General features: G+C 40.9%; 1 protein-coding gene across 1 annotated transcript in view; it reads right to left on the reverse strand.

Annotated features, from left to right (window-relative positions):
* The window catches only part of CCDC148 (coiled-coil domain containing 148), a 120900-nt gene that overhangs the window by 50435 nt on the left and 51038 nt on the right, over positions 1-19427 (reverse strand). The window contains exons 5-7 of the mRNA XM_018553166.1: positions 16734-16897; positions 15191-15286; positions 14932-15110 (exon numbers count right to left, since the gene is read on the reverse strand). Coding sequence (XP_018408668.1) covers positions 14932-15110; positions 15191-15286; positions 16734-16897 — 439 coding nt within the window. The remainder of the gene's footprint in view (positions 1-14931; positions 15111-15190; positions 15287-16733; positions 16898-19427) is intronic.

The following is a 19427-nucleotide window of genomic DNA, read 5'->3' on the forward strand; positions in this document are numbered from 1 at the left end:
CATCCTGGGGGGGGGGGGGGCATGTGAGCTCTCTCGTCTTGGCCTGGGGGAGGCTGCGCTGGACTGCCTAAGCTGACTAGGCCTCAAAGCCTGGGGACTAGCTGTGGAATCACGGAATCACCCTGGAGACTGGTGGCCGCAGGTCTAGTGGTTGCTAGCTATGGAATTACCCTGGAGCCTGGTGGCAGCAGGTCCAGTGGTTGCTAGCTATGGAATCACCCTGGAGCCTGGTGCCAGCAGGTCCAGTGGTGGCTACTGCTAAAGACAAGGATCAGTAACTTCTACCTCAAGTAATGCAGTGATAAGTGTTTGGGCCTGCGGTGCATGGAAGCTGTAACCACACTCTCTTTGAAAAGCCATAGAGTCTACATCTGCCTGGATGATCCTAACCCTCCTCTACCTCGCTCGCTGAAGTTCTGCAAATAAACGTTTCAAGCATCACAACTACAGTCTGGATCTCACCTCAATCGTTCTAAGTGCTGATGGGCAGAATCGAGTAAATGTATCCCTAATCAAGAGGAATCTGATCTGTCTTAACCCATAGCAACTGACCCTAGTACTCAAGGTGTGCTGGTGTGCTGTGGATCCATGATAGAGGTTTCTTATAGAGGAAAGACAGGGAGACCCACTAGTTCAGTTTACTGTAGATCACCCCTTCAGAGCCACCGGAAGTGTTATCCTGTGCTGGGATAATGCAGACCAGGAAGGGGGAGCGCTACACAGTGACAATGTAAAAAATGTTTTAATTGAGGCATGCAAGCCTGCATGTGAGTGGCCTTAGCAAATTGGGAATGTACTTTTTCTCATGTGCAAAGCATTGCTATTTTTGTGGTTAAATGTGTCTGTCTACAGTAAAGGCTAAACAGGGAGCCAGTTTAGAACATTTTGTTCTAAGACATTACTGCGGAGGTAAGATCAGGGTCAGCGACATCGCAAGGAAGCACCCACTTACTGGTTTGAAGTAGGGACACATAGCTGAAAGTAGCAACAATGCTGCATAAAATTGGGCATATGCATTCTGAGTTCATCAAAGCTTGGGAGTCTTTTTTACCAAATTGTTACCAAATTGGCTGAAATGTACCCAAGAACTGTTACCAATCTGATGATAAAGTGGTCATAAGTGTGGAGAAGGAAATAATTTGAATGAGTAAATAGTAAATATGAGTCATAGACACACATTTACAAAGACACACGTAGAAATCCAGTGCAGAACAGATAGGATATTTTAATGTCAGCTTTTATATTTTTTTCTTGCGGTCACAAATAATGCTGCACCAGTTACCCCAATCGGGTCTAAAATGCCACAAAACACCACTAACCTGAAGAATAATAATATAACTACGGTGATAGATTAATTGCAAAGATATACAAAAAAGGAGCAGACTGGTTTTAATGCTTACTGTGTATAAGTAGGAACTATAAAATCCAGGTAATATAAGTATAACAAAATCTTAGCCCATAGCTGTGACCATTTCCATTCCTGCAGGGCAATCCTTCATTTTAGAATTTGCTCTCCTATGTACAATGGAATGTTGAAACAAACGTATTTCTAAAAATCATTGGTCGTTCATTGAGGTTGATTTTATGTAAGGGTATTAGATTGCCCATTGAGACTCAAGATACTGTGGCATCCTGACTGCAACTTGGAGAGAGCTACGAGATTTTCTCTTCCCTCGCAAAGAGGAAATTATGTCACTTCTTGTACCGCATGAATGCTTCTTTACTAGCAGGCCGGAGAACCACCTGGGTCTAATAGAAACACTATAGATATTTTAGCTGCTACAGATTTTCCTGCAGAACTCTTAGTCTGAATAGATTAAAAATTCTCATCTCTCACCAGAAATTTTACAGTTGCAATGCAGAAACCAATGAGACTAAAAGGTTCTCTTGGCAAAATGGGAAACATTTAAAATGACACTGAACATAGGAGTTATATCTTAAAAATGCATTCAAGTACCTTAACTATTAACAAAAATGTATCTTATTTGTGTATCACTCAGCTAGATCCTCAAATCATCTCTGAATTGGTGCTGACACTGTCCTTCCTTATGGAGGGTGGCTACATTTGCTCCCCATTATCCCTGTGTGTGTTGTAAAGTAGCCACCACTCCAAGCTCACTATCGTGATGGACTACAGTCTCATGTTTAGTGTACTAATTTGTATTGAGATTATAGTCCATCACAGGAGTGAGCTTGGAGTGGTGGCTACTTTACAACACACACAGGGACCATGGGGAACAAAAGTAGCCAACCTCCAGAAGGAAGGACAGTGTCAGCACCAATTCAGAGATGATTTGAGGATCTACAGCCGAGTGATACACAAATAAAATACATTTTTGTTAATAGTTAAAGTGACATTAAAGTCAAAAAATGTTTTCCCTCCCCCCCATGTTAATGTTAGAACTTACCTTAAATGATGTCTCTTAATCCGATCTTTCTCTTCTTTCCTGATGTTTTCATCTGTCCCTCCAGCGGTGGGGCGGCTCTTCGATCTAGCGCTGACTCCTCTCTGCTTGCAGGCACTTCCGATCCAGCGCTGTCTGCATGTGGGTGCACGTGTCCATAGACTTACCTTGCATCTCTGCGCAAGGTAAGAATCCGAGAATCCGAACTGCGCATGCGCCCACCCCAAGATCCTTTGCGGTCGCACGAGCAATTCTGGATTCTCGGTGCGGGAGCACGCAGCGATAACGAGGTAACGTTAAACCGCTGTTAAAGCGGGTTTTTTCTTCTTCAACTTTTTGACTATATATACAGTTTGCTAGCAGTAGATATAGGAAAAACACTGAAGGCTTTACAACCCCTTTAAGGTCCTTGATTGCATTTTTCAGGTTTAAATCCTGAGTTTAGTGTCACTTTAAATGATATCTCAGTGTTAGGATCTTCAAGACGGAAGAAAACTTTCAGCTGCAGTAACTGACAACTCTTGCTTATTTAAAGTCATGTTATTCAGCTTGTTTTTGATTAATTATGTTTTATTATTAGAATTACAATTAGCATCTTAATGTGGTTGTAGAAATGTTATTATTGGAAAAGGGTATGTATACGATGGTTGATGAATTTGAAATATAGGACCATTTTTTGCCAAGCCTCACTTGTTTAATAAGTTAGTATGTTGTTTTTCTCTGTTTAATTGGTGTGGTATACACAACATTCTTAATATGCTGTTGTGGTTTACATGACACAACAAGCATTCACTGCTTCACGATATATGAAGTTGAGTTTGGGCCTTACAATAATTGCATTTGTTCTTTAATTTACAAATGTATAGAGAGACACTTTGACTAATTGTTTTTTGTTCTGTATAGATGTCCTATTTTTTTTTTCTATAGTGTGCTTTATTCACACGTACTTTATATCTGCATGCTTTGCATGCGTGCATACACTAAATCCTATTACTAGATCCTTTACCATTCCCTGTTTAGCATATTTAGCACGTACAGAAGAAAAAAACTATCTATAGCTACATAATACACCCATTAAGAACAGATCCGCTGTTTGTGCATCATCAACAATTGCTACGGTGGACGACTTGTGAACATAGTTAAGTAAGCCCCATATATTATGAGAGTGATTGTTATTGTAACCAATTCTATGTTTAATGTTAAATGGATTGTTGGATAGAATGATAAGGTTCTATTATTATTATTATTATTATAAAACAGGATTTATATAGTGCCAACAGTTTGCACAGCTCTTTACAAAATGGAGGGAGACAATACAGTTAACAGTTATTAATGATTATGTGGTAGTGCTTTAAAGGATTTTATTCTACAATCTAAATACAAATTAGTAAACTAAATGTGAGATTGTAATCCTTCACAGGAGCGAGCTTGGAGTGGTGGCTTCTTTACAACACACACACAGGGACCATGGAGAACAAAAGTAGCCACTCTCCAGAAGGAAGGACAGTGTCAGCACCAATTCAGAGATGATTTGAGGATCTACAGCCGAGTGATACACAAATAAGGTCCAGTTCTGTTAATAGTGAAGGTATTTGAATGCAGTTTAAAGATTTAACTTCTGTGTTTAGTGTCACTTAAAATAATATTTTTAACATTCCCCTTCGTACATTTCCTTGGATATAAAAGTTAATTTGCCATTTTCTTATACTGGCCTTGGATATATTGAACAATTTAATGTAGCTACCTCAATAAAGTTTTTTTTTCCAAACTGAACATATCCCATTTTCTTCCCTTCACATCCTTTTTAATAATCAAGTTGCCCACCTCTTAATCTCTTTATAAACTCCTATATCCTTTTTCTAATTTGGTGCCCAAAACTGGTACCCATATCCTAGATGTGGCCTTACAAGTGATTTACACAGCATCAGTAAAATATTAACATTATGTGTTTCTAACTAATAGGACGTTGTATGCTTTTACAACTACCGCCTGGCATTGAATAGTTCTGCTAAGATTCTTACCCCGTATTGCTAGCAAGTCATTCTCTATCTATGTGTATCTCTATCTGTATTCCATTTAACGTATAGGGGTAATGCTATTCATCAGGCCTAATTCTATAACATTATATTTTTATATATTGCATTTCATTTGTCATTTAACTGCCAATGTTGCCATTTTGTCAAGATCCTTTTGTACTATGTTACTATCATGCTGATTTTTAAATATTTTACATTTTGTGTTATACTGAAAAGAACCGGGTTCAGCACTGATCACTGTGGTACATTGCTGCTAACCTCTGGACACAGATCTGTATATTGTACAAACAAAATAGGTTCAACTGTATACTGTATAAACTCCAACAATGAACTTCCCTTTTGGACTGTTAAATACACTATTGAAAATGTTATGGTATACCTGTTATTCAAAGAAATACCCATTGATCCTGATGGACATCTTGTGAGCTGATAACGTCCTGTGCCTGTGCTGACTGTTATCAATTACATTGTTTTCTGGGGGCTACAGAACCCCATCCCTCTATGTTATGAAAAATAGAAAAGGGATGAGTTTTCTTAGTCCTATGTTGTTTCTGTTGTCCTCATACAGACATGTGAGTAAGTGTTGTCATCCTAGGACAGGAAGTGTGTTACTGGTAGAATCATCAAGTAAAAATAAAGGGGAAAAAAGGCTTAAAGCACAAAAAAACCTAGTGCAGCCACCACATCTAAGCACTGACAAAATACAATATATTATATATACTGTATATATTAATATATATATTATACTACAATTTTTGTTTTTGAGTTTAGATTAACTTTTAAATGATTAAGAAATGTAAGCATGTCCAGATGTAAAGGAGCTAGAACATATAGAATGAGGTTAAAAAACATCATACTAGCCCTGATCCAATTTCTTCTTCCATGCATATAATGCAGTTCATAGAATTGGGTACTGTGGAGAGGGTGACCAATATTTCAATCACACCTTCAATGCAGATGTGAGAAGGATTAAATCCAGGTGAGGGGTACCTGAATCATCTAGAAATTATTTTATAATTTCTCTTCTATGCTTGATAAGCAAAAGTGAACTTAATAATTTTTCCTGTGGGATTAAAGTTTTGTTAGGGGATACTTCCCATACAAATAATGGGGAGCCGCTTAAAGATTTTATCAGAAGCAGTTTATAAACCTTGGAGTTTTAGTAAAGCGAACAATCCAGGCAGGAACACAGTTCTTTGAATGGCATTAGAGGCCTGATAGGGTTTCACCCCGCTGACAGAAGTAAAAGAAGTGTTTGATCAATGTGGACAGGAGCCAATGTAGACTCTAGATGGAGGAAAACAGTCATGCTAAGTTCTAAGAGAGGGGCTATAAAGAGAGATTTCTGAAAGTAAGCTTTAGGCCAGGATGTCACCAGTAAAAAAATAGATTGGATAGATTGGATCTCCAAAGAGAAGGAAGGTATGGAAACACAGACAGAAATGAGGCCAGGAACAGGCAGATTTCAGTAGCAATCAGGCAGAGTGGATTCTGAATCAACTGGCGAGTTAAAGGTCAAGCAGGGTCAGTAACTGTCGGACCGCATGGTACTGGATCACAAGGCAGGAGGCAGAGTCAGAGGGCAATCCAAGGTCAGAAATAAGTAAAGATTCAGGCAGGCAAGTAGAGCCCATAAGCAGAATCGAGAGCACAGTACATTCTTTCCCAGACTCACTGATCTTGTTTATTGTCTACGAAAAGAATTGCCTTAGCTAATTTGTTTTGCCCACCGTGACTAGTAGGATTCTGCATTTGCAACACAGGAGAATGATGATACGTTAAGGTTTGCACCAGTCAGAGACATCTTTTTTGCTAACTATCACTTAGGGTTGCAGCTGGTCGAGTGTTGTTGCGCATCCAAAGGATTCAGGTTGGGTCGAGGTACAGCTGGAGACCAGTCAACACTGTCTACTAGCAAGGCTGGGCTGCATTGACCAGTGGCATGTGTGCAAATGTGCACATGCATGTGCAATGATGCTCGACCAGCTGCAACCCTAAGTGATGGTACTATCCCTAGTTAGCTAGAGCAATGAGGGGGTGAAGAGTTCAAAACTAAGCTCAGTTATCAAATCATCATCTTACCAATCATTCTACTGTGTTGCAAATGGAGAATCCTACTAGTGATAGTGGCCAAAACAATTGGCTAAGGCAAATCTTATCTTAGACAATCAACAAGATCAGTGAGCCTGGGAAAGAATGTACAGTGCTCTCGATTCTGCTTATGGGCTCTACTTGCCTGAGACTAAGAAATTGAAATATCTGGGGATTAATCTAACCCCTCATCAGCAAGAACTTTTTAATTATAACTATATCCCCCTTTTAAATGATATTAGGAAGGAGTTGCAACAATGGACCGCATTATATAATTCATGGATTGGTAGAATAAATATAGTTAAAATGAATGTCCTGTCGAAGTGCTTATTTTTATATCAGATGGTCCCCATCGCTTTATCCAACAATTTTTTTAAAATATTAAAAACAATGGTATCTAGATATGTGTGAGGGAGAAAGAACGTGAGAATCTCATACAGCACCCTAGTAAGAGCAAAATTGCAAGGTGGGTTAGCATTACCAGATTTTAAACGCCATTATCAAGCAGCAGTGCTGACCAGATTACTGAACTGGCAGTTCGATAAGACAACTAAACTCTGGGTGGACGTCGAGTTCAAAATTTGCAAGGTAGACCTGAGTATAATTAGCTGGTTACCGAAACAATATAGAGGTACAACAAAGGAGTGGCATCACCTAGTGGTGAACACCCTGGCGGTTTGGGATTTATTACATAAAAAAGCCGGATGGAGTTATAATTCACCCTTAATGCCCTTGTTGGGACATGACTATTTCCAACCAGGGAAATTAGACCAAAAATTTGGTAAATGGGTAGAGGAAGGTACGCTACGATTACATCATGTGATGGACCAAGAGATGTTAAAGCCATTATCGATATTGTGTCGATCCCCATCTTCATCTATGATGGATAAGTGGCGTTACCTCCAACTAACTCATTTTTTGCAACTTTTACCTAAACCGATTAGATCAATGGATGAGTTAAACCCAATGGAAGTGATACTATCGGGCACAACATGTCCAAAGGGAAGTATATCACTGTTGGCGGACTTGCTGTCACAAACGGACCCCACACCGCTCAGAGGGTTTTTATTGCAATGGGAAGAAGATCTGGGAATCCCCTTATCAGAACAAGGGAAATTGAGAGTTTTGCAACAGGTGTGTAGAACCTCAATATCATCCTATATAGAGGAGATGAATTATAAACTTTTGTCGAGATGGTACCTTACACCTGTAAGATTACACTCTATTGACTCTAATAACTCACAATTATGTTGGAGAGGTTGTGGTATGAGGGCAACTATGGCACACATATGGTGTCCTGTTATTAATAATTATTGGGGAAAGGTGGTAAAGATCATCTCCTCTATACAGGGAACACCTATGAGTTTGGATCCCAGGGTAATACTATTCCATAATAGTGAAGGATCATGGCTGAGATATAAAAAGTCTATTATACCTCATTTGCTGAATTCAGCAAAATGCTTGATACCTATTTACTGGAAACGTATAGAACCTCCCACAATAAAGGAATGGTTTATAAAAACAAATCACATATGCTCTGTGGAAGAACACAAAATAAAATAAATATTCGATGTTCTGTAAAATATGGCAAGGCTGGTTCATGTATAGGAACTGAGAAGAGTACCTATCAGTGATGTCCTCATATAATTAAGGTATGAAAATGTTGGCTCCCCGGTATATCATGGGATGGTCTCAGATCTTAATAATGATGAAAAGAAAGGGTGGGATTAAGATGCCTAGAATGTTTTATTTTTATGTTTAAAATGTTTTAACCTTTTTGCCTGGATTAGTTATATATATATAAGGGTATAACCTAAAACTAGAGTATGTATGGGGGGGAGGGGCGGTCCTAGCACAACACACTTTTTTTCCCGGAAAGATTGTTGTTTGATTTTTTTTTTTTAAGGGTAATAGAGAGAGAGATACAAGTACGTGGCCTCACATGATAAATAATGATAGATAACGGGGGGGATATGCGTTAAGGATATAATGATAAATAATTAACTGTATTTTTAAATAAACATAAAGACACACACTATCACATTTTAATTAATAAAATTAATGAAATATTGATTCACTTTTCACTTTAATAAAATATTTGAAGTGCACAGAACACTTGGCACATAGAGTATCGATTTTTGGTAAGCACGAAATTATTGTCTAGGCTGAAGGGTTTAAACAGTAAAGAAATGGAAACACTAACGAAACTAAAAATAATTGGTAGTTAATAATAAAGTTAAATACTATATAACACATCACGTTAAAGGATAAAATTGGGAAGGCTGGCCCTGTGCAGAAAAGATTGGGTTATGGATAATGGGTATAAAACGGAGGTTGGAAGGAACTAAGGCAATGTCTTGTTTAGTTTTGTTTTAATATTGATTATATGTTAGCTTTGTAAATAATGTGAAATTTGGATTAATATATGGAAAAAATAATAAATATTTATAAAACAGACAATCAACAAGATCAGTGAACCTGGGGAAGGCTGTACTGTGGGATTAGTAGGGGGAAAGACTGAGGAAAATAGGGAAAGTTCTCAACCTTGGCACCAGGGACTGTAGAGCTATTATTTTTCCTCATTCCAGTTATTTTCAAATAATAAAAAAAGTAATAATCTTCTTAGAAACAGATCTATTTTGAGGTCAAACTCCAATATAATAACCTGTCATGAAAATATTACTTCTGTATGCTAAGTGTATTTTCTGTTCTCTATATAAATCAATTTCCATTATAGGTTTAGTGATCATTTAAAGTCAAATAAGGTCTTATTCACGGTTTCTTCCAATAAAGATAAAAAATATATCAAACAGCCTTTTCTGCCGTAACCGATGCAGAACTGGTAATTAAATTTCACATTTTGAATTATCATTTCCTATAATGCTTGGGTATTAGCTGTAATGCTCTAATTTGTAGTAAGTGAAATGGAAACAAGTTTTTTTTCTTCATCTGGGATGCTCACGGATTACTTAAATACAATTCTTACTAATCCTTTTCTTTTTAGTTATCTCAATGAGGAAAAGATACTTGTTGCCAAAAGTAAATTATCTCAGGTATCTTGGCTTTCACGACAATTGGTAATTCATCTTATTATTGGCTTGAAAAGTAAAATGTAACCCAGAACTGTCCGGGTTTCTGTGGCGTGAAGTATATATAGGACAGAACTGTCATGGGCTAGTGTCAATAGAAATTAATTTAGTGGACTTTATCTACAAAGGAAATTCTGTAACACACAGCAACCATTGGGAAATCAGTTGATGGCAATCTAGTGGACATATGCTTAAAGGAGAACTATGGGGTTAGGGCTTTTCCCCATAGTTCTTCTTAGGGTAACGGGAGGGCACAAACTAGCACCCTCCCGTCACCCTAAGCTCAGTATACTGCGAGCTACAACTCGTGGTATACTTAGACGCCGCAGTATATCGCAAGCTGCTGCTCGCGGTATACTGAGACGATGCAGCTGAAGCGGTTTCCCGACAATTATGTCTGGATCCGCCCAGCTGCGTGAGTGACAGCTGGCTCTGCCTATCTAGAGGCAGAGCCAGCTGTACCCGCCCCCTCCGTTCCTCCAGTCAGCGCTGGAGGATCGGAGCGGGGAGGGAGGAATCCAGCCCCTCCCCTGTCGCGGCAGAGGGCCGTGACGGGATAGAGAAGTGAGCGAACGCCGGTATGTGTTCGCTCACTTCCCGATCGATTCAGCCGACCTGTGACAGTCTCATTGTCACAGGTCGGCTAGAACTATGAGGTGAGTGAAAAGCACTCACCTCATAGTTCTCCTTTAAAGTGTATCTGAACCCAAAAACAAAAATGTAATTTACTGCAGCTTTTCAGACCTTAGATGTGGTGTCAGCATTAGTTTTTCTGATTCCAGACTTTCATTCCTTTGTGTTCACCTGGTAATTCTGCAAATTTATTGCATTCTTTAAACTGTAAATTAGAGAAACCTACATTTATATGCTGTCACCACGTGCATTTTAAACCCATGGGAACACATAACAAACACATTCTGAAATTTAGCCTGGAAATAATGGAAGTACACTTTACAGTAAACCTGCTTCTTTGCCTGGCATGGGTAAAGCATGGTTCGCTTTAAAGAGGAACTGCAGCTATTATCGAAATTGCACATTTTGGTCTAGGGAATGGAATACAGAAGATATACTCACCTTATCCTCGGTCCTGTGGCTGCCAGTGCTCACCTCTCTCCCCCACTGCTCCGGCTGTAAAATGTCACTCGACATCCTCATGTTTAATGCAGGAGAATTGACCTGCATTAGACGTGATGACGTCAGTGGGGCTTAGACTGCAGGAGCCCAGGGGAGATTGGGCGTGGACTGGTCTAGGAGCCCAGCAGGATTGATGATCAGCTGAGTGTATCTTTAATCGAGATCCTAGAAAAAAAAACAGAGCAGTTAACCCTTGCAGTGCGGGGGTAGCCCCACTGGAAGGGTTAATTTTGTTAATTCCTGGAGTTCCTCTTTAAAACTGAAGATAATAAGGCTAACCATGGACAGCTAGATCTTGCAAATCACTATACAATCTGCACTTCTTAGAATGTTCAAGTAAGGAGTACCACTGCAACTATCACCCATCTGGTGAGACATTGTAACGGCCGCCGCCGTCAGCTCTAGCAGGGACGGGAGACGCAGCAGCCAGCCGCTCCTTCTCTTGGCCGCTTGCGTTCCATGGCGGAGCGCACGCTCGTCACTTCCGGTTTCAGGGCCGCGTGCGTTCCACCGTGGAACGCGGAAGTGCGCCAGTGCATGCCGCAGCTCCTCCTCCTCTTCATAGCCCTATTTAAACGCTCAGACGAGACAGCATGGCGTTCCAATATTGAGCCAGAATGCCTGCTGTCTCTTGGGACCCTCCATAGCCTCCAGACTGTGCCCTCCAGCCACACACACCGGAACCGGACACCACAAAGGACCCCCAGCTACCTCCAGCGGCAACCACCTAAATAGCAAGTATTTCAGTGCAGTTGCACACTCTGCCATCAGGACTGTATACCTTTGAAATACAATTTGCAAAGCCGTATCTACTTACTGGGGAACTGTACCAATGCCAAATAATACTGTCGTGTCTTCTATGCCTTGCTAATTCAGTACTCACTAATTGTACACTGGAGCTTATTGATAGCGCCTATTTAGGAATAACCCTCTCCGATCCATTTATTATTTAATTTGAGGCTGTGATGCTAAGAACCCTAACTCTCCGTTAAGTTGAGAGTGAAACCAAGGGTTCCCCGCCTGAGAAGCCTCCGCAGCTGCGATCCACAACCCCCCAGTCCGTAACAGGCGTGACAGACATGCTCCATGAAAGCGTTATCCACTTTTTTTGTAAAAACGTGTCTAAATTCAGTGTGCTGCCTAAAGAACCCCCTTTTGTGACCTTCCTAACTGCCTGAAGCAATCAGAGTTTTGATCTATGAATGTGAGTTAACTACATCAAAAAAAGAAGTGTAAGAGCCAATCTTTTCAACTGTATGTCTCCTCTATGGAGCAGCCCAACTGTGAGCTGGTACTGTTTGAAAGACTGAAATCCCACCCCAATACAACTGCACTGTTACAGAGAAATTCTTCGATACCTGGACCCCATACATAGTGTCAACCTTACAACCAACTCCGTTGAAAGAGATAGTATTCCTGTTTAAAGATACAGTATGGTACCACACAGTCAAACTGAATAGATCCTTGGGTGCCCCTGACGTCCTTTAGCGACTCCCTACATTGTCAGTTCATGTCTGAGATTCCAGCTAGAAATCCTCTTAATATCCTACTACCATTCCTGACTCTGCTGGGACCCCCCCTGATCCTTCTGGTCCCCTCTACTAAAGGGTGCAGATGAGCCAGCCAAATATACAAGGTGACTGCGAGACTTGCCTTTTGACGTTGATTCAAGCCTGTTATATTCTGTACCTATGCACTGTTACTGTTAACAATCCATTATTGAATAGCTAATTTTATACCAATGTATTACTGTATCGCATCTAGTCTCCAGATGTGTGTTGCACAATTGCGTGTGTACAAGATGGGATGCATGATGTACTTTGCCATATCTTATGTAATGTTTTTTGATGAAACAAAAACAAAAAAATTTGAATAAAGATTACATGCTTAAAAAAAAAAAGACTGAAATCCTAGCTGTTGTGCAAGGATCATAGAAAATGTAATGCAAATAAGAGCTAAAGTGTATGTAAACCCAAAACTTTATTTTTTAGTTCTAGAAAGAGTAGGGTTAGGACCCTGTTGGGTTTTCTTTGCTATGTCCCATTGAGGAGATTTCTCTTTACCTTCTCTCCCAGGGACTCAGCAGAAAGTAAGACTAGATCTCTCCAAAGTAAGGGGATATCCCCTTTTAGACAGCTGTGACCAGAACAGGTTTACCTATTGAAAGATTTCTCCTGTGTCTGTGACAGCTCATGAATGTTGGATTTCCTATTACTTTTTTCTACTGGGGACAATGGTTTAAAGCCTTGGTTCTCAAATGGTGGGTCGTGACCCAAAAGTGGATCGCGACCCCGTGTTCAGTGGGTCGCTGCATGCCTTCCACTTTTCTCGGTGAGAGGCTCCTCAGCCTCCCCCTAGCGCAGCACTGTCCATTCTCACACTGAGCAGCCATTCAAAATATGCTGTCCGGCACCGAGTGGCGACTTGGGGTGGACTGGGGGTATGGCTGCGAGGGAGCTCCATCCATACTTGCATTGCTTATAGCTCTCTTGCATGTCCTGTAGAGGTGCCTGGACTGGAGTGACATCACATTCTGGTTCCTGACACCTCTACAGGCACGCATAGGAGCTGTACAAGCAATGCACATATGGATGGAGCTCCTTCACAGCACCGCAGCCCACACTGCTGTGCATTCCATTGCAGTGCAACTTAGGTAGCGACTTAATGACCGACTTAATGTCCTGAGGTTACACAGGTTGAGAACCACTGGTCTAAAGGACAAATGGAGAGAGCGAATCTCCCTCCTGGGGACGAAGACTGGAAAAACAAACTGGCATAGGTTCTAATACTTCCACACTCCATCCAAAACTAAAAACAGTTTTAAATTTACATACATGTTGACAATTGAAGTTAAGCAATTTGAATTATTTGTTAAGGGATATACACTGAGTGGCCAGATTATTATGACCACCTGATGTTTATAGGCAAATTAGCTATAATTAGCTATAATTTTGCGCTGAAGTTGCTAGAGGGCCATACCATTATAAATAGGGAAGCTGGTTGTTTACCACGACAGTAGAAGTGATTTTTTTCTGAAGATATGGGTAAACAACGCGATTTAACAGCCTTTGAACGTGGGATGGTTGTTGGCACTCGGAGCCATGGAGCGAGTATCAGCAAAACAGCAGAATTCGTTAAATGTTCAAGAGCAGCTGTTTAAAGTGTTTAAAGACTGGACTGTCAGCCGAAAATCTGGGTCTGAACGTGCGAATTGTGGCCGTCAGCGACTAGTCAATGTTAGGGCAGAACGGAGAGTGGCAAGACTGGTACAAGACAACAGAAGGGCAACAGTGCAGTGTCAGATTCCTCGCATCACCTTTCAACATCTCGTGGAGTCACGAGGCAGCCCAACGAAGTACTGATGGGGTGGTCATGGCCACTCAGTGTATACGCCTATCATAGTGAAATGACCAGACCAGAGGTTTCAGATGTGGGAGGGGGCATTGCCAAGCTTGACTTTTACAGGACAAGATTTGCAGAAACATTCAGATGCCTATATCACCAGATTTGCACATCACATGCAATTTCATTGAAGGCAACTTCTGCTTTATGTACTGTAAACTTCATAATGTGAGCAATTGGATTTGTATGCATCACTTTTACTTTAACCTGAGTCGTATGAAAGCCACTGCACCTTTGATGCCGCATGATCCCAGCGTTCGCTGATGGTTATGATCAGTGGCGACTCTAGGAAAAATATATAGGGGGGGGCACATAAGATACCACAGTCAAATCTGGGGGGGCACTAATCATTTTTATTGCATGAGGGGGTGCACTAATCAATTTTATTGCATGTCGCAACTGCTGGGCGCCGAGAGCTGATTTAATTGCGGGTGGCATCTGCGCCCTGCGGTTCCGACATGTAGTCCAACGCCGCCCACAATCCTGAATGCCACAACCGTTTATTTTTTTTAAACTTTAAAAAAAAATTGATTAAACTTAATTTTTTTTATTTTTTACATTTGTACCTTTTATTTATTTAACTTTTTTTTTTATTTGTTTCACTTTTTTTACATTTTTATTTATTTCACTTTATTTTTTTTACATATTTTTTACTTCTTATTAATTTAACTTTATTTTTTTAACTTTTTTTAATCTTAGTTTATTTATATTTATGCATTTCAATGATTTTTACTTGAATGCTCCTTGAATGTCCTTCAAAATAGAGCATCTTACCTGTCTATATCTTTTGACTGTCCATCAAGCTCTTTCATCTTTCTGCTGTAGAGGTCAACAAGCTGCTGATATTCGCTTAGTACCGAGGACTTCAGGTCTGGATATGGACATTCTATCTCCTGTAGAATAACAGGGATTTCCCCAAGCGGATCTGAAATTTCTTCTAAATGAATAAATTCCTTGGAGAAAATAAGTTGCAGCTGAAATAACGATCATTTTACTATGCTCTATTTTTAAATCATGATCCCCATTTTCTTACCAGAATGTCACATCCGTAAAGTTCTTCTTCTAAAGCCTGCTGCTCTTGAATTAGTTTTTCAATTAACACATTTTGTTGTCTTTTCACAGATTCAACCTACGAATGTAGAAAGGAAGAAAATAATTTGACATTCCTGGATGATTCAGTCGGCAATTATTGTATGATGGTAAAGATTATAGAAATCCTATGCTGTGGTGAGATGCAACATGCCCAGCGCTGAACAAAGGCTAAAATGCAGCCCTGGTAAAGCTAGTATATACATATAAATGTAACATTGACTAGGTTCTGCCACCTGCCTAAGTAGCTCTGATTGTTAAACCCTCTTTAAAACATGGACACCAGCTCAGGAGGTGTTCATAGTTTCCTTACCCCAGCAAACAATTTTAACAGAGAGCAAGGAACAAACTGCACTATATAGGTGAATAATGGCAAACAACTCTAGGGCCTGCTCACAAGCTATTGATATCAGTAGCCCTAGCAGACCTAGAGCTCTCACTCAAGTGACACTCTATGGCAGTAGTAGGCAAACTCCAGACCTCCAGCAGTGGGTAAAATACAAATACCATCATGCATCTGCTTTGGGGAGTCAGGCCCCTGGTTGGATTTTGCCTACCCCTACTCTACAGCATTACCCTTCACTTTTGCCCCGGCAGCTAAATTAAAGGTTATGTTACGTGGTGAGGGGTAAGGGAGGGAGCAGGGCTAGCACAAACAGTAACTAGACACTCCTAAAAGTGCAGAGGGCTGTGATATGCAAGGAGATCAGGGGGCTGTGTTAAGGAATTTACTCTTCCTAAATAGTGATGAGCCTGGGCTTGGTGTTCTAAAACTGCTGTACTGATTAGCCTGGGCTTGGTGTGCCTGAGTTCGCCCAAGCTCACTCAAAACTGTGACGGCCACCCCCCACCGTCCAGGCCCATTTGTGGTGGCATTTGCGGCAGGTGCATTCCCTGCGTTTTTGCGACATATAGCCGAAAGGCAGGGAATGTGCCTGACGCAACTGATTGGGCCAGGAGAGGGGGGGTGTGGCAGCAACAGTTTTGGGTGGGCTTGAGGGAAGTGGGTTCACACCAAGCACCAGCTCATCAGTGTTTCCAATAAACGAGGAGGTCTCAGTCATGAGTCCAGGATCATCTTGACTGGTAAGAGTCAAATCTGCAGCAACTTTCCAACAAAATTTTTTTATGAAAAAAGAAACCATGGCAATGGTTTATTATGCACAGTGCCAAGCCCAGACTCATCATTATACCTGGAATAGTCAAAACCTGAAATTTTGGTGCTATAGCGTCTTTAAACTTTATCTACTCATAAATGGGAGACCCTAACTGGGTTTTACAAGCACTTTCATACAGTAATTTATGACTCTCTTGAGGCCCAGAGTCTCATAAAATACTGTTCAGCTTTTTTTCCCCAGTATGCATGGTATTATTCTAAATTGTTATTCATTTTCATATATTCTGCCCTAAAGTATCGTAATAGTTATGCAAAGTGATAAGAGAAAAATGCATAAGTACTGTTGAGGAAATAGAAGTAAAATACTAACCTGCTGGATTATATTCTCCGGATCAAAGTCATTTTCCATTTGAGACTGGTGGAGAGAGTCATGCCGCAGTTCACAAATCCTGTGTTTTAAATCATCCCTCAGCTGCCAGATGGGATGTACTGTGCATGCTTTATACCCATCTCGTTCCTCCGATAATTGCTGTTCTGCTTCCAAACAGAGAGTTTTATCACTTAATGGCAAGTGAAAAATTAAGTTCTTGACTGCCAGGGGGATCGTCAGAACAGGGAAGAGAAGAGCTTGGTGGCTCCTCGGGGACATCCGAGGTTAAGCAATTTAACTTCCTCAAATACGTTTTACATGCGCAGTATTTTTCAGAACTGTTTCACCAACTGGCACATACTTTGGTCTCCTTATCAGATACATCCAACATTCATGCATACCATTTCCATGTTACACTGGATAAAAGAACATTTAAGACTTGAAGGACAGGTTCACTTTGAAACTTTTACTTTGAAGTGAGCTTGTCCTTTAAATATTAATTCCAGTTCAATTTTTGTTTACTTTTGAACAGAGCAAGGAAGGTCTGGTGTTTATTCTTGGATGTCCCCATTGTGGAGATTTCCACTTACTTTCTGTCCCAGTGATGGGGGTCAGAGGGGCAAAAAGTGATGGTATATCTCTCTACTCAGGACAGACACAGCAACAAACACCTTTTTAGTAGAATGGAGAATTGTTAGTACATCTGTCAGGTTTTTATTGCTAGTGACAACTTTCTCTAATTTTTTGTCCTACCATCGAGAAATGTGAGGGGAAATGTTCCTGTTATAGAGTCTGCCAACACTGACCTCTCCTGAATATCCTTCTGTAAAATTACGGAACTGCCAAGTGCATGTCCTCTGTCTAAAACATATGGCACACATTGTATCAATGTAATGTATCATAGTGAAATTAATTAAATCATTCTTAATGTGGAAGTTAAGTTGGAAAACAATATGCAGATCAGCAGGCTTCCTATGACAGAAGACTGGTTAAGTCTGTTCTGCCATAAAAGCGTTTAGCTGCCTGTGTACACTGAGCCACACATGCACAGCTTAGTGCATAGACAAGTTGTGCTTGAGATGAAGTATGTCCTGTGCGCATGATGAGAGTTACATCATCAGGGCCTAGCCAATCAAGTGGCTGAAGACTCAAAACCCAGAAGAAGACGGGAAGGAAAATGGAAGCACCACCGAGGAAGGAGGGCAGAGCTGGAGGGGATTGCTTTGGCATGTAAGTCTGTTAACATGCTGTGCATAATATCGCATTATGACAAAAAGCTCCTGGGGGCCCTTTTTTCCAGATACTTTACTTCCCCTTCAAAATGTTATTCTAGCTAAGTTTTGGATTGGGTGGAGAAAGATTTGAACTCCTGTTGACATTTTACTGCTATTAAGGACTCAGAATTACCCTCACTTCCTGTGGCATTGTCAAACAGGAAGTGAGAAAAAATTAGCAACAGGGACACAGACAGAAATTAAAATCTGATAGGGGTTCTAAAGGCATCCCATAGCTGGGTGTCACCCGGAGTGGCCGTCGGGTATAACCCGCCGAGACGTCATCTCGCACGCGCACAACATCATCACGCATATGCGTAATGATGTCACGCGCACTTAACTGCCCACGACCATCGTGGTGATGGACGCTGGCAGAGGGAGGAGGGGACATTCATCCGGCGGGATATGGTATGCCAGCGGGTCCCCTCCTCTCATTCAGCTGTCAGGCACTCAGTCCATGACTTTGAAGAGGGGCTGCCATTTTGGTGCCACCCTGTGCAGGCCGCATCCCCCTTATGACGCCACTCAGGGGTTCTATTCTTTCCTTTCCTACATAAATTGGATTTATAGGATAAAGTAGAGAAGGGTTAAAACCCCTGCCAGTTTATTTTCGCTTTCTGTGTTCCGTTGGGGACAATTCCTTTCACTTCTTGTCCCAGACACATAACTTTGGAAAATCTCCCAAAGTGCGGTGAATTCTCTTTGTTGTCCCTGAAACAGATTTCCCCACTGGAAGATTTCTCCTCACTTCTTGCTCTGGAGACAACTCTAAAATTTTGCTAAAAATAAGTTTTGGCAGGCCTTACACTTTAAGGTTTAGTGTACGCATGCATTTGTGTTTTGCTAGTTACATGCATTTGCAAAGCATTTCAAAAGGATATGGAATCATAATATGTTTGAATTTTACATTTCCTTTTCTCCATAAGTATACTCTTTGCAGACTACACAAGTGATGGTTGTAGATAAAATGTAAACGATGCTTCGTGGTACAGGGTGAGTATTCCCATGGGGTCCCAGGCAGCCACCTATTTTGCCCTCATGATAGTCCACCAAGCTAAAGTTTACTTACTATTAAAATAGTTTATTTAGCATTGCTAGGGGGTCCCAGGCAGCTGCCCATTCTGCCCTCATGCTAGTCCACTAAGCTAAAGTTGACTTACTATTAAAACACATTTTTAAGCATCCCCATGGGCCCCTTGGGGTCCGCCTATTCTTTTCTCATGATAGTCTACCAATGGTTGAACACTCAGACACAATCCAACTATGGGGCAACAAATACACAGCATGCTTCTTAAGCTAGGTCATCTCTGACAATCCCATAAGTTTATGTCAGTGCAGAAGGCTGCAGAGAAACACTGGGTAATGCAGGTATTAACATTGTTCTTGCTGATGGCTGTGGGATGGTGCCGTTTGTCACCAC

The sequence above is a fragment of the Nanorana parkeri genome, unplaced genomic scaffold (assembly GCF_000935625.1).
Source record: "Nanorana parkeri isolate BGI_ZX_2015 unplaced genomic scaffold, ASM93562v1 scaffold112, whole genome shotgun sequence".
Lineage (NCBI taxonomy): Eukaryota > Metazoa > Chordata > Amphibia > Anura > Dicroglossidae > Nanorana > Nanorana parkeri.